Genomic DNA, 16,306 nt, shown 5'->3' with positions numbered 1-16,306 from the left:
ATGTGACTAACAGAAATGGAATAATGTGTCCCTGAACAAGAGGGGGGATCAAAATCAAATTAACAGTCTTTTCCTCATGGATTGCACAAGATTTGCCAGTTCTTGCTGTGAGATGTTATTCCACTCTTCCACCAAGGCACCTGCAAGTCTTTCTGAGGGGAATGGCCCTAGCCCTCACCCTCCGATCCAACAGGTCCCAGACGTGCTCAATGGGATTGAGATCCGGGCTCTTCGCTGGCCATGGCAGAACACTGACATTCCTGTCTTGCAGGAAATCACACACAGAACAAACAGTATGGCTGGTGGCATTGTCATGCTGGAGGGTCATGTCGAGCCTGCAGGAAGGGTACCACATGAGGGAGAAGGATGTCTTCCCTGTAATGCACAATGTTGAGTTTTCCTGCAATGACAACGAGCTCAGTCCGATGATGCTGTGACACACTGCCCCAGACCATGACGGACCCTCCACATCCAAATCGATCCCGCTCCAGAGTACAGGCCTCGGTGTAATGCTCATTCCTTCTACAATAAACACGAATCCGACCATCACCCCTGCTGAGACAAAACCGTGACTCGTCAGTGAAGAGCACTTTTTGCCAGTCCTCTCTGGTCCAGTGAAAGTGGATTTGTGTCCATAGGCGATGTTGCCGGTGATGTCTGGTGAGGACCTGCCTTACAACAGGCCTACAATCCCACGGTCCAGCCTCTCTCAGCCTATTGCAGACAGTCTGAGCGCTGATGGAGGGATTGTGCGTTCCTGGTGTAACTCGGGCAGTTGTTGTTGCCGTCCTGTACCTGTCCCGCAGTTGTGATGTTCGGATGTACCGATCCTGTGCAGGTGTTATACGTGGTCTGCCACTGCGAGGACGATCAGCTGTCTGTCCTGTCTCCCTGTAGCGCTGTCTTAGGCGTCTCACAGTGCTGACATTGCAATTTATTGCCCTGGCCACATCTGCAGTCCTCATGCCTCCTTGCAGCATGCCTAAGGCACATTCACGCAGATGAGCAGGGGCACTGGGCATCTTTCTTTTGGTGTTTTTCAGAGTCAGTTGCCTACCGTCTGTAAGCGGTTAGTGTCTTAACGACCGTTCCACGGGTGCATGTTCATTAATTGGTTACTGGTCATTAAGCAAGCATGGAAAATAGTGTTTGAACCCTTTACAATGAAGATTTGTGAAGTTATTTAGATAATTCATAATCATCTTTGAAAGACGTTCCTGAAAAAAAGGGATGTTTCTTTTTTTGCTAAGTTTATGTATTCAGAAGACTGAGACAGAGTTTTCTCTTACTTTTTAACAGGACTTTGCTCCTTTCATATTTCTTTTGATCCTGACAAACTCCCCAGTCCCTGCCGATGACAAGAATACCCATAACATGATGCTGCCACCACAATACTTGAAAATGCAGATGATCAACACCATTGCATTTACGCCACATTACTGGCCAGTATGGCAAAGTGAAAATAAAAAAGATCCACTCCAAATCATCCATTGTTTTTGCAACAACGCTGTTAAGTGATACTGCAAGACAACACGGCAAAGAAATGAATGTTTTGGCCTGAATTAAAAACTTCAGGCTTGGGTCAAATACTACACACTACAGGGTGAAACCCTCTATTTTCAAGTATTGTGGAGGCAGCATCATGTCATGGGTATGCTTGTCACCGGCAGGGACGGGGGAGTTTGTGATGATCAAAATGTTAGAGAAAATCCCCCTCATTCTTCTGAAAACCTAACCCTAGCTTTGTTTCCATCCAATTGGTGACAGATTTTCCTGCAAATATTAAAACATCTGCATAAAGGAAAATATGCACGTCTTCCCACCAGTAGTGTTTACAACAAAGTGACTTGTTGTGGATAAAAACCGTGCGTGATGACGTAGTGCACATAAAAGGTACTTTTTTTGCTTAGGTGTTCATGTACTGAATGAAAATGTAAAGTTCAATACTTTTCCAGGGCATTTTCAACTCTACTCTCTTAGTTTTGTCACAAAAACTGTTGCGTTAAATAGCAAATGTGCCCACTGGTCTTGGCAGATGCAATGCGGGTGGGCTAGCCTACATGAGAATATTATGAATGAGATTTTTATTTATTTCTCAAACAGCAGCCAAGCATCGATCATCATGTCACCAAGACACTCACCACCCTGTGATAATTTATTTAATCTGTAGCCTCACCACCCTGTGATAATTTATTTAATCTGTAGCCTAATAAACTGCATGCACCACACAACATATCATCACGTGACTTATTACGTGGTTATTATATTAATATTTCAGCAGAAAGGCGTTTCCACTGACATTTCTTGCGTAATGAATTCTGTTCCCTCCATGTCGAATGAACAAATTGTCGGTCAATATTTATGAATATGTACCGACATTCCTTGTTTCCATCAGCCCAGCCGTGACTCTTTTTATGCTACAGGTAATTCATCCACATGAAATGGTTGGATTGAAACCTGGTTCCTGAGAGTTTTGTTTTTCAGCAGGACAATTAACACATTTTAATGCCAAAGACGCCAGAATGGCTTTCCAAGAGGTGTTGAGTGTTCCTAAGTGGTCGAGTCTGTTCTTATTTAAATTAGCTTGAAATCTGAGAATATTGCAGTCCAATGATTCCCAACCAAATGTGCTGTTTGACCAATTTGAACAAATAAAATGGTAAAATGTTGTCCTCAGAGTTATGCAAAGTTGGTGGAAGCAACTTTGGCAGCTATTACAATGACTGGTAGGCCGTCATTGTAAATAAGAATTTGTTCTTTAACTGACTTGCCTAGTTAAATAAAGGTTTAATAAAATAAGTTAGATTCCACCTAGTATTAACTCTATGGTGTGAGTTAAGATATTTGAGTTTTATATAATTTCCCAACATGTTCTATAATTTTTCTTTCAATTTGAAAATGTGCAGTAAGAAAATGTTTAATTTATTTTCATTTTAAGGCAGCAAGGGCTGCGTAGACTTTCACTAGCGACTATATATTTCCAAGTTAACAGTAATATGTCTGGTTTGTGAAACTTCATGTTTATTTCTTTTCATGTGAATGTGCTATCTTTAACTACCTAGCGCTAACTTGGCGGTGTAAAATGAGCTAAATCTAAAAAAGTTTTGGTGAACTAGCCTTCCTTAAACTTTAGAGGCTTTCTGTATACTCTGCTGACTTTTATATCAATACAGCAAAGGAGGCAGTAAGTACCATGTTAATTTTCCGTACAAACTCTCTTCTACAGAAAAGATGGTGTCCCTATCGGATTTAAAGGCTGCACCTTCCACAGGTATGCTTGAGTGGGATGATGGAAGATGATGTGACAAGTGTTACTTTACATATATTTTTGATCTGACATCAAATCACAATAATGGATATTGTGATAGGCTAAGCATGGTCTCTAAGAAGCAACAACATGCATATTAAGTAATTATTGAATCCATAAAACCTATATCTTGATGGGGTGTTTAGTGTCTTTGTGTTGGTAATGCTTTTGTTCGCAAGCACATTCTTACATGTTATGATTTGGTAAGATACAATATGAATATTTTTGTATAATTGAATTTGATTGTTAGATAAAAAGCTCCTCAGTCTGTTGCCAGTTTTAAAGTTTATTTTATTGCCTCCTCTACTAGGGTGATAAAGGACTTCATGATCCAAGGCGGGGACTTTGTAAATGTAAGTCAATTCACTGCTCTTTGTTGTTTCTGATTTGTTCTTTTAGAATTCCAGCCAAACTGTTAGTTTATGCCGTTATAACTACTTTTTTTGCAGCATGTCCTTCATCTGCACTGCGGTGCAGGTTAACTTTCTCATGTACCCAACTGTAACAGTGTGCTACGGAGTTGGAAGTCGGCACATATCTGCTATTCGATAAGTCAATTAAATACGGTGCGAAATATGTAGCGGGCTCGGCGGACTATCGCTCTCTGCGACTCTGGACTCTGTAATGCTAATGTATTGGTAATTTAATACAATCTACTTCTAATCTAATTTGTCCTCCTTTGTTTCCCTTGACCCTGTGGTGCACCTGTAGGGTGACGGGACAGGTATCTGCAGCATCTACAGAGGACCATTTGCAGATGAAAACTTTAGAATGAAGCACTCTGCCCCTGGCCTCCTATCCATGGTACCTTTTTTATTTCAGACAAAAACTCACACATATGCGCACCCACTGCTGTTCATACACACATGCTCCATTGGAGACATTTAAACCTTGATATGAATAGACATAGATTATAACTGATGTTATTGGTTGATGTAGGTGAAGCATCCAGTAATAACCCTCCAATCCGTCCTCTGCAGGCAAACAGTGGCCCCGGAACCAATGGCTGTCAGTTTTTCATTACCTGTACGAAATGTGACTGGCTAGATGGAAAGCATGTGGTCTTCGGTTAGTATTACTATATTGTGGATTACAATGGATAAGATTTAACATGTTGTATGTGTATTTGGCTCATAAAATATTGTATTTCAACATTTCAGGGAAAGTGGTCGACGGTTTGCTCGTCATGAGAAAAATTGAGGTAAAAGCTCTTGGTTTGGGTTTGTGGGGTTTGTGCCCAGGGCAAGATATACAGTGAGGGGGGAAAAGTATTTGATCCCCTGTTGATTTTGTATGTTTTCCCACTGACAAAGTAATGATCAGTCTATAATTTTAATGGTAGGTTTATTTGAACAGTGAGAGACTGAATAACAACAACAAAAATCCAGAAAAGCGCATGTCAAAAATGTTATAAATTGATTTTAATGATGGAAATAAGTATTTGACCCCTCTGCAAAACATGACTTAGTACTTGGTGGCAAAACCCTTGTTGGCAATCAGAGGTCAGACGTTTGTTGTAGTTGGCCACCAGGTTTGCACACATCTCAGGAGTGATTTTGACCCACTCCTCTCTGCAGATCTTCTCCAAGTCATTAAGGTTTCGAGGCTGACGTTTGGCAACTCGAACCGACAGCTCCCTCCAGTTGTCCTCTGAATCATTCAGATGTTCATTGGCAAACTTCAGACGGGCATGTATGTGTTTTCTTGAGCAGGGGGACCTTTTGCGGGCACTGCAGGATTTCAGTCCTTCACGGCGTTGTGTGTTACCAATTGTTTTTTTTGGTGACTATAGTCGCAGCGGCCTTGATCATTGCCCAGATCCTCCAGTGTAGTTCTGGGCTGATTCCTCACCGTTCTCATGATCATTGCAACTCCACTAGGTGAGATCTTGCATGGAGTCCCAGGCCGAGGGAGATTGACAGTTCTTTTGTGTTTCTTCCATTTGCGAATAATCACACCAACTGTTGTCACCTTCTCACCAAGCTGCTTGGCGATGGTCTTGTAGACCATTCCAGCCTTGTGTAGGTCTACAATCTTGTCCCTGACATCCTTGGAGAGCTCTTTGGTCTTGGCCATGGTGGAGAGTTTGGAATCTGATTGATTGCTTCTGAGGACAGGTGTCTTTTATACAGGTATCAAGCTGAGATTGTGCTCCTAATCTCAGCTCGTTACCTGTATAAAAGACACCTGGGAGCCAGAAATCTTTCTGATTGAGAGGGGGTCAAATACTTATTTCCCTTATTAAAATGCAAATCAATTTATAACATTTTTGACATGTGGTTTTCTGGATTTTTTTTGTTATTCTGTCTCTCACTGTTCAAATCAATTTACCATTACAATTATAGACTGATAATTTCTTTGTCAGATGGTAAACATACAAAATCAGCAGGGGATCAAATACTTTTTTCCTTCACTGTATAATGATGATCCTCAACAAAGATCAAACTTTAAGGGCCGGTGGGTTCCATGGAAGTAGAAGCAGCGAATACTGTTCTTAGATAATCCAGATTTAGAAACGTGATTTCAGAGCCATGTTTTAACCTTGGATTACATAGTAGTGGATTATTGCGTCCTTGACTGTGCTAGAGAATAACAATGCTAATTTATCATCTGAATTAGTCGCTTAGTAGATCTAAATAACATTGGGGCTGTTTTCTCGACACAGATTAAGCCTAGCCCTGGACTACAGAGAATTCTCCATTGAGTTTGCTTTTTAGTTCAGGACTAGGCTTAAAGGGCAACTGAACGTAAACACTAATTTATCTGAAAATGTCTTATGTGGCATTGATATTAGTTAGAAAAAGTTATTCCAGAACCAAAATGGACTAAAAAGTATAAGTAGGTTAATTTTGGTTATTGAGTCCGTATACTCCAAAACATAGTTTTGTGGGATTTGTGTAATCGAGGTCATCACAATACATGAGGTTTTGGTTTGGATTACAATCATGCCTACTATCATAGGATTTTAACGCCTAGGGAGAATTTTCATGCACAGAGAATCAGCAGCATTTATTGCGCTTTATTCAATCATAGCAGTGAACCTCCACAGACACTGAGACAGACCTGCCCATGACACAGCGCCTTGGACTTGGACCTGTTTACATAAGACATCACGTCGCCAATGTTATGTTGAAAGAACACTTGGCCCTTAGCCCTTTATGGAGTGGCCACTTCCTGGTGTGGTTCATAGTGAGCACTTCAGTCTGCCACTATTTTGGGCTAAATGAGAATTGAGACGATGTTCACTTATATCAACTACCACTTGTCAATATATAAAAAAAGTCTAAAATAATTTGCAAGCATTTTGTGTCCTGCCGCGACCTGTTTTGTAACATGATCTGCAATGAAACACTGCCAGACATATGTATACTCTAGTAATAGATAGTAAGAAAGTTGTATAAAATCTCAACGGCACCGAAGCACACACATGATAAGCTAATTTAGCTAACTTGGGCAGCTATTAGCTAGCTTCATTGACAAACAGAGATGGAACTTTGCTTGCTAGCTAGTGATTTTGGGCACTGATACACAGCGGGTAGCAGCTTGTGCTTTATTTACGATAGTTTAACAGCTTGCTGCTGATGAAGTTGTAGACGTTCTCAGAAATCAGTCCTGAGCGCAGCTAGCAGCAGCTAACTCCATACTGTCTGCAGTGCACATTTTTTTGTTATACAAATGTTTTTAACTTGAGAAATACTGCACCAAACACCTTAGCTAGATATGAAATTGTGTGACTAAGACCTCTGCAAAAATGTCAAAATTACAGATTTCATGATTTAGCTTAGATTAATTCTGACTGTTTTTGAGGAAGTGGTAGTGATTCTGTTGTTGCTACTGTGCCTCAATGACAAAAAAACAACTGCCAGGGTACAATAAAGCGAACTAAACACATCCAAACCGTACCACATCCCCAAGACCAAAATCTTGTTTTTCATAATGAGCTGCAGAAAAACATGTGTAATCATTAATCCGCTCTTTAATCTGTGTCCCGGAAACTTCCCCATTGTGTTTCTTGAAAGCAGACATATGTTGTTGTATAGTCGGTCAGATTTGACTATAAATACAGTGCCTTGCGAAAGTATTCGGCCCCCTTGAACTTTGCGACCTTTTGCCACATTTCAGGCTTCAAACATAAAGATATAAAACTGTATTTTTTTGTGAAGAATCAACAACTTGTGGGACACAATCATGAAGTGGAACGACATTTATTGGATATTTCAAACTTTTTTAACAAATCAAAAACTGAAAAATTGGGCGTGCAAAATTATTCAGCCCCCATAAGTTAATACTTTGTAGCGCCACCTTTTGCTGCGATTACAGCTGTAAGTCGCTTGGGGTATGTCTCTATCAGTTTTGCACATCGAGAGACTGAAATTTCTTCCCATTCCTCCTTGCAAAACAGCTCGAGCTCAGTGAGGTTGGATGGAGAGCATTTGTGAACAGCAGTTTTCAGTTCTTTCCACAGATTCTCGATTGGATTCAGGTCTGGACTTTGACTTGGCCATTCTAACACCTGGATATGTTTATTTTTGAACCATTCCATTGTAGATTTTTCTTTATGTTTTGGATCATTGTCTTGTTGGAAGATAAATCTCCGTCCCAGTCTCATGTCTTTTGCAGACTCCATCAGGTTTTCTTCCAGAATGGTCCTGTATTTGGCTCCATCCATCTTCCATCAATTTTAACCATCTTCCCTGTCCCTGCTGGAGAATAGCAGGCCCAAACCATGATGCTGCCACCACCATGTTTGACAGTGGGTTGGTGTGTTCAGGGTGATGAGCTGTGTTGCTTTTACACCAAGCATAACGTTTTGCATTGTTGTGGCAAACTTTAAACAACACTTTTTATGGATATCTTTAAGAAATGGCTTTCTTCTTGCCACTCTTCCATAAAGGCCAGATTTGTGCAATATATGACTGATTGTTGTCCTATGGACAGAGTCTCCCACCTCAGCTGTAGATCTCTGCAGTTCATCATGAGTGATCATGGGCCTCTTGGCTGCATCTCTGATCAGTCTTCTCCTTGTATGAGCTGAAAGTTTAGAGGGACGGCCAGGTCTTGGTAGATTTGCAGTGGTCTGATACTCCTTCCATTTCAATATTATCGCTTGCACAGTGCTCTTTGGGATGTTTAAAGCTTGGGAAATGTTTTTGTATCCAAATCCGGCTTTAAACTTCTTCACAACAGTATCTCGGACCTGCCTGGTGTGTTCCTTGTTCTTCATGATGCTCTCTGCGCTTTAACGGACCTCTGAGACTATCACAGTGCAGGTGCATTTATACGGAGACTTGATTACACACAGGTGGATTGTATTTATCATCATTAGTCATTTAGGTCAACATTGGATCATTCAGAGATCCTCACTGAACTTCTGGAGAGAGTTTGCTGCACTGAAAGTAAAGGGGCTGAATAATTTTGCACGCCCAATTTCAGTTTTTGATTTGTTAAAAAAGTTTGAAATATCCAATAAAAGTCGTTCCACTTCATGATTGTGTCCCACTTGTTGTTGATTCTTCACAAAAAATACAGTTTTATCTTTGTTTGAAGCCTGAAATGTGGCAAAGGGTCGCAAAGTTCAAGGGGGCCGAATACTATCGCAAGGCACTGTATCTGGCTGGGGGGGGAATCTTAGTTTAACCTCAACCCTTCTACACTTCAGAATACACACTGTTTAGACATGAGAATATCTGTCGCCGGTCCCAAGCTGTTTGCAACAACCATCTGATTTAATATACGTCAGAATTATTTGTATACAGTACATCTATTGCTGGTAGTAGAATCACAACCCTAATTTGGTCTCCAACAAATGTCGTAGTGTAGAAATGACTGTACCATTTTAGAATGTTATATTGAACGTTATCTGGACTCCTCTTTCCCACAGAACGTTCCTACCGGCCCAAACAACAAGCCCAAGCTTCCCATCCTCATAGCTCAGTGTGGGGAAATGTGACTCAGCTTACAGGGCAAGTTTCTTTTTTAGGACATACACACACCCTCTTTTTGTACTTGAATAAGTGTGTTCTTCTCCCATGTTTGCGCTCAATAGACATCAACCAAATTCTGTTTACTTCTGTAAGTTGAGTGGAAGTCAGTTTGCCACACAATCATGACGTCTCCTATGAATAGTAAAGCTATACAAATTGCCAACACTTTTGCATTGCTTGAGTCGTTAAAATTCAGAGACTGTAAATCTAGGATGTAAGACATCTTGGATATCAACTAGACTTGAGCCTCATTTACTCCTTACAACAAAAATGTTTCAGTTCAAAGTATCACCAATCCATACATTTCCTATGTGTAATTCGATAACTTGCTAGTAATTGTATAGACTACTGTAGCTTACTCAAATGTTTTCTCAATGCCTAGCTATGAATAACAATTATTGGAAATTCAATGTTTTGTATGGAATCTGTTGCCTTTTTATAAATGGATAATATAAATGTGCTTTTTGGTGCAGTGGTTTTGTTCAGTAGTTGTTTTTCAACAATTATTTTGTATCCCCCACCAACAATGTATGTGAGTAACAAGACATTGAGTTTTCTTATAGCCTAAACAGAATAGATTCCACATATGGACAATATTGAGGTTTATCAATTTGTCAGGTATAATAAATTAACTTTTGTCAACTACGCTGGTATTCTAATTTATTAAGACATTTAAACTGATGAACCATATTATATATTAGGGTTGAGAAGCAATCTCAAAGGCATTCACAAAGTTCCTCAGGTAATGGATGGACTATAAGTTGGACAAAATCTGACCTTTTTTAAAACGGGACTTAAAGAAAATACGCCTCCCAACCCCCACGCCTGAACTTGCCTTGGACCCTTTCCCTCCCAGTACAAAAGAATCCTTTCAGATGGAGCTCGGCTCTCTTATGGAGCAGGAAGAGTTTTTGGGGGGCTTGGTGGGAGGCTTCTGGGGTCAATGTTAAAGGCCGTCTTTGTGTGTGACAACAGGGTCCGACCATTAACAACAGGCTCTTCACACATCAACCAGTACTCATAAACCATGCCAGCGGGGCATTAACATGACAAAAGATGGGGGGTGGTTTGGGGCTGTTTCGCACTCAGGCTTGGGCTGGCTGGCTGTCTAGTCTACCACACTGGCAAGTGGATCCTTTTACATGTTGGATTTTAATCGAGGACAAAATGATGACAATTTAGCAGTGGTGTAAAGTACTTAAGTAAAAATACTTTAATGTACTACTTTGGGGTATCTGTACTTTACTATTTATATTTTTGACTACTTTTACTTCACTACATTCCCTAAGAAAATATTGTACTTTTTACTCCATACATTTTCCTTGACACCCAAAAGTACTCGTTACATTTTGAATGCTTAGCAGGACAGGACATTTGTCCAATTCACGCACTTATCAACCAAACATCCTTGGTCATCCCTACTGCCTCTTGGTCTAGAGGACTCACTAAACACACATTCTTTGTTTGTAAATTATGCCTGAATGTTGGAGGGTGCCTGTTGCTATCTGTAAATGAATAAAACAAGAAAATGGTGCAATCTGGTTTGCTCAATTTAAGGAATGTTTTATTATTTATACTTTTTTAAAACTTTTTATACATTTTAAACCAAATACTTAGACTTTTACTCAAGTAGCATTTTACTGTGTGAATTTTACTCAAGCTATTTTCTATCTTTACTTTTACTCAAGTATGACTGTTGGGTTTGTTTGATTTGAGGTATATTGTTGATAGGAAACCCAAGTTCCTTCCTTTGAAAATGAGCCAAATCTTTTTGGATAGAAACGCCTCTTGGTGCTGCTACAGACTAAAGAGAAACACTTCACATACAGTTGAAGGCAGAAGTTTACATACACCCTTAGCCAAATAGATTTAAAATATTTTTTCACAATTCCTGACATTTAATCCTAGTAAAAATTCCCGGTCTTAGGACAGTTAGGATCACCACTTCATTTTAAGAATGTTAAATATCAGAATAATAGTAAAGAGAATTGTATATATTTCAGCTTTTATTTCTTTCATCACATTCCCAGTGGGTCAGAAGTGTGCATACACTCAATTAGTATTTGGTAGCATTGCCTTTAAATTGTTTAACTTGGGTCAAATGTTTTGGGAGCCTTCCACAAGCTTCCCACAATAAGTTGGCTGAATTTTGGCCCATTCCTACTGACAGAGCTGGTGTAATTGAGTCAGGTTTGTAGGCCTCCTTGCTCACACATGCTTTTTCAGTTCTGCCCACAAATGTTCTATAGGGTTGAGGTCAGGGCTTTTTGATGGCCACTCCAATACCTTGACTTTGTTGTCCGTAAGCCATTTTGCCACAACTTTGGAAGTAGACCCATTTGCAACAAGCTTTAACTTCCTGACTGATGTCTTGAGATGTTGCTTCAATATATCCACATAATATTCCTACCTCATGATGCCATCTATTTTGTGAAGTGCACCAGTCCCTCCTGCAGCAAAACAACCCCACAACATGATGCTGCCACCCCCGTGCTTCACAGTTGGAATGGTGTTCTTCGGCTTGCAAGCGTATCCCCCAGATACTTTTGTGCTGTTGTTCTGGGATTATCTCTAGGAGACAGAGCGCGTCTCCTTCCTGAGCGGTATGACGGCGGCGTGGTCCCATGGTGTTTATACTTGCATACTATTGTTTGTACAGATGAACATGGTACCTTCAGGCGTTTGGAAATTGCTCCCAAAGATGAACCAGACTTGTGGAGGTCTACAATTTTTTTTCTGAGGACTTGGTTGATTTATTTTGATTTCCCATGATGTCAAGCAAAGAGGTACTGAGTTTGAAGGTTGGCCTTGAAATACATCCAGACACACCTCCAATTGACTCAAATTATGTCAAATAGCCTATCAGAAGCTTCTAAAGCCATGACAACATTTTCTGGAATTTTCCAAGCTGTTTAAAGGCACAGTCAACTTAGTGTAGGTAAACTTCTGACTCGCTGTAATTGTGATACAGTGAATTATAAGGTGAAAAAATCTGTTTGTAAATAATTGTTGGAAAAATTACTTGTCATGCACAAAGTAGATGTCCTAACCGACTTGCCAAAACTATAGTCTGTTAACAAGAAATTTGTGGAGTGGTTGAAAATGACTAAAACCTAAGTGTATGTAAACTTCTGACTGTATACTATACATATCAGCCAAAAATGATGCACAAAAGCTGTAATATGATAGAGATGTGCCTAGAACTATGGCTATTGAATAATATCCTTTATTTGTAAAGTGCAATTTCATACAGTGACCAGCTTTTTTTTCACAATAAAGAATGCATATAAAAACAATTAAACATAATAAATGGTAAAAACAGCATAGAATAATACAAATTAATACAAACACATAGGAATACGATGTTAAAAAAGACAAAAGTTAGCAAGACCTAATTACAAGCCAAACTAAAGAGGTTGAATCTTAACCTTGCTTGTAAAAAAAAAAAAAAAAAAATGGTTTCTCTATTTTGCCTCCTTCCTTTTTTGATGACGTGGTACAGCATTCCAGTTGTGGGTTGTAAAAGCTAAAAGCCGCTTCCCCACTTGACAGTAATGTGTACGGAATTCCAGAAAAATCTGGTAAATACTTAGAAATTGCCTTTGAGCGCTCCATTAATAGCTCCTAGAATAATCTGCTCTTTACTTTTGATGTCAGCAACTATAGACATTACTATACGGTTACAGCAACTGACTAATAGCCTGCATTGTTTAAGGGCACTCTTTTTTTTAAATGATGCTGGGACACAACATGACACTTGACATTCATGGGAGCACCCTGGAACCTACCTCCTTCCTATTCTCTTTTCCCAACCCACAGCCATTCCAGTGGGGATTTTGGCGCCACTCCGGCCATGATAACCAAACTGAAACATGTCCAACTTTTATAACAACTAAAGGATAGGCTAGGTAGCTACCAGGCAGAGTGGTACATAGCTAGTGGAGACTGGTAATTGTGAAATAACAACGTGAAGGGTACAGTTAAAATCAGAGCAGCCCTTTTAAGAGTTTAAAGACTAATACCGACTCCAACAAGCTCATGTAATATATGATTCACAGAGAATAAAAATGAAAAATATGATTTATTCATTATTTCATTATTATTAATTTGTTATTTTCATTAATGTATAATAATGATTGATCCCACTGAAAATGACCAAGGCATCATGAAACCTTCACCGTTCATCAGGCCTATATAGATGCTTCAGAAAACATTCATAAGCAATTGTTTATAGTTATAAAAGGGTGGCAAAAGGCTTGTGCCACTGTCATATTTGGCAAATCACCAGCAGGACCTTTTAAATCCCTCATACGACTTTGCTTAGGCCTTTGATTTGTGAAAGATGTATGTAGTGCTTATGAAGACTTTATGAATGCTCTCTAAACCCTTCAAGTCGTTGTTAGTTTAAAATGATGAGGACCAACATTTTATACAGACCTACAGTAGCGGTCAAAAGTTTGGCCACACCTACTCATTCCAGGATTTTTCTTTATTTTTACTATAATCTACATTGTATAATAATAGTAAAGACATCAAACTATGAAATAACACATATGGAATCATGATGTAACCAAAAACGTGTTAAACAAATCAAAATATATTTTATATTTGAGATTCTTCAAAGTAGCCACCCTTTGCCTTTGACAGCTTTGCACACTCTTGCCATTCTCACAACCAGCTTCAAGGTAGTCACCTGGAATGCATTTCAATGAACAGGTGTACCTTTTATTAAAAGTTAATTTGTGGAATTTCTTTCCTTAATGCTTCTGAACCAATCAGTTGTGTTGTCACAAGGTAAGGGTGGTATACAGAATATAGGACTATTTGGTAAAAGACCATGTCCATATTATGGAAAGAACAGCTGAAATAGGCAACGAGAAACAACAGTCCTTCATGTCTTAAAGTAATGATGGTCAGTCGATCCAGAAAATTTCAAGAACTTTGAAAATTTCTTCAAGTGCAGTCGAGAAAACCATCAAGCGCTATGATGAAACTGGCTCTCATGAGGACCGCCACAGCAAAGGAAGACCCTGAGTTAACTCTGCTGCAGAGGATAAGTTCATTAGAGTTACCAGCCTCAGAAATTGCAGCCCAAATAAATGCTTCACAGACTTCAAGTAACAGACATCTCCTCATCAACTGTTCAGTGACTACTGTGTGAATCAGGCCTTCATGATTGAATTGCTGCAAAGAAACCCGTACTAAAGGACACCAATAAGAAGAGACTTGCTTGGGCCAAGAAACACAAGAAATGGGCATTAGACCGGTGGAAATCTGTCCTTTGGTCTGATGAGTCGATGATGATATTTATGTTTCCAACTGTCGTGTCTTTGTGAGACGCAGAGTAGGTGAACAGATGATCTCTGCATGTGTGGTTACCACAGTGAACCATGGAGGAGATGGTATGGGGGGTGCTTTGCTGGTGACACTGCCAGTGATTTTATTTAGAATTCAAGGCACACATAACCAGCGTGGCTACCACAGCATTCTGCAGCGATACGCCATCCTATCTGGTTTGCTCTCAGTGGGACAGTCATTTGTTTTCCAACAGGATAATGACCCAACATACCTCCAGGCTGTGTAAGGGCTATTTGACCAAGAAGGGGAGTGATGGAGTGCTGCATCAGATGACCTGGCCCCCACAATCACCCAACCTCAACCCAATTGAGATGGTTTGGGATGAGTTGGAGGAGAGTGAAGGAAAAGCAGCCAACAAGTGCTCAGCATATGTGGGATCTCCTTCAAGACTGTTGGAAACGCATTCCAGATGAAGCTGGTTGAGAGAATGCCAAGCGTGTGCAAAGGGTGGTTACTTTGAATAATCAAAAATATAACATTTTGATTTAACCTGTTTTTGGTTACTACATGATTCAATATGTGTTATTTCATAGTTTTGATGTCTTCACTAGTATTCTACAATGTAGGAAAAAAAACCTTGACTGAGTAGCTGTGTCCAAACTTTTGACTGGTACTGTATGTAACATATGGGGATTGGTGAAACTCACTCCTCAGCCTGAACTGTCCCCACTTGCACTGCCGAATAGCTAGCTTTTCGGTGATGCTACTAGGTAAGATGCTTTAGGAAAGCAGTCGCTTGCGAGGCCTTTGTATGAACCGAATCAGGAGGAAGAGGGAACTCGCAATGCAAGCAGCATGACTTCCTTTACACTGGTGCCGGGACCCTCATCAGCAGTTGCGCTCTTCTAAACACTGGGGTCACTGTGGAGTAAATTGAGTAAAATGTATCACATGGGAATGCATGAAATTCACTCCGCAACCTGAAGTGTCTTGCGCCGCTGAATAGCTAGCTTTTCAGGGGGTGTGACTTAGAGACTTCTGGAGGGTGGTCAAGTGCGTTTGCGAGGCAGAGGTCCTGGGTTCGAGCCTCTGTATGAGTTGAATCAGTGCAGTAATCAATAACAATGTAATACTAAAAATAACATACTCTGTCCATGGGCTCCCCTTGGGTGCACATTTTGTTTTTTGTCCTAGTGTAACAGTATAACTTCCGTCCCTCTCCTCGCCCCAACCTGGGCTCGAACCAGGGACCCTCTGCACACATCAGTCACTCACGAAGCATCATTTACCCATCGCTCCACAAAAGCCAAGACCCTTGCAGAGCAAGGGGAACAACTACTTCTAGGTCTCAGAGCGAGTGACGTCACCGACTGAAACACTATTAGCGGGCACCACCGCTAACTAGCTAGCCATTTCACATCCGCCACACTTGATTTTCTAATAATCAAAGTGTTATGATGTCTTGTGTCTTTACAAAATTGTTTAGCTACAATGGGCGGAATCGATTATGCTCAGTCGCGGGCCACCGGTACATGGCCTGGGACGTGAACGCACAAAAGTGGTGAGGGAAGAACGCCTTCTCAAATTGAACAGTAATCTCAGCCATGTTGTGATAGATGTTTCTGGAAGCTGCACCTCCATCTTCCATAAAATATGTTTCAAACTAGTTTTCATTTGGAAGGCAGATAAAGTGTTTTTATCAAGTAATCTCTTTTGC

At 40.2% G+C, this 16,306-nt stretch overlaps 1 protein-coding gene across 3 annotated transcripts in view; it reads left to right on the top strand.

The window, feature by feature from the left end:
- The window catches only part of ppih (peptidylprolyl isomerase H (cyclophilin H)), a 43,805-nt gene extending 33,872 nt beyond the window's left edge, over nt 1-9,933 (top strand). For all 3 annotated transcript variants that reach the window (XM_064923187.1, XM_064923189.1, XM_064923188.1), the window contains exons 4-9: nt 3,227-3,271; nt 3,618-3,660; nt 4,019-4,111; nt 4,288-4,375; nt 4,468-4,508; nt 9,189-9,933. In XM_064923187.1, the coding sequence (XP_064779259.1) occupies nt 3,227-3,271; nt 3,618-3,660; nt 4,019-4,111; nt 4,288-4,375; nt 4,468-4,508; nt 9,189-9,257 (379 nt within the window). In that variant the 3' untranslated portion in view covers nt 9,258-9,933. The remainder of the gene's footprint in view (nt 1-3,226; nt 3,272-3,617; nt 3,661-4,018; nt 4,112-4,287; nt 4,376-4,467; nt 4,509-9,188) is intronic.
- The last annotated feature ends 6,373 nt before the right edge of the window (nt 9,934-16,306 follow it).

Source organism: Oncorhynchus masou, chromosome 18 (genome assembly GCF_036934945.1).
Source record: "Oncorhynchus masou masou isolate Uvic2021 chromosome 18, UVic_Omas_1.1, whole genome shotgun sequence".
NCBI classification, from domain to species: Eukaryota; Metazoa; Chordata; class Actinopteri; order Salmoniformes; family Salmonidae; genus Oncorhynchus; species Oncorhynchus masou.
Note: the sequence above shows the minus strand (reverse complement) of the source record. Positions and strands in the feature narration are given on the sequence as shown.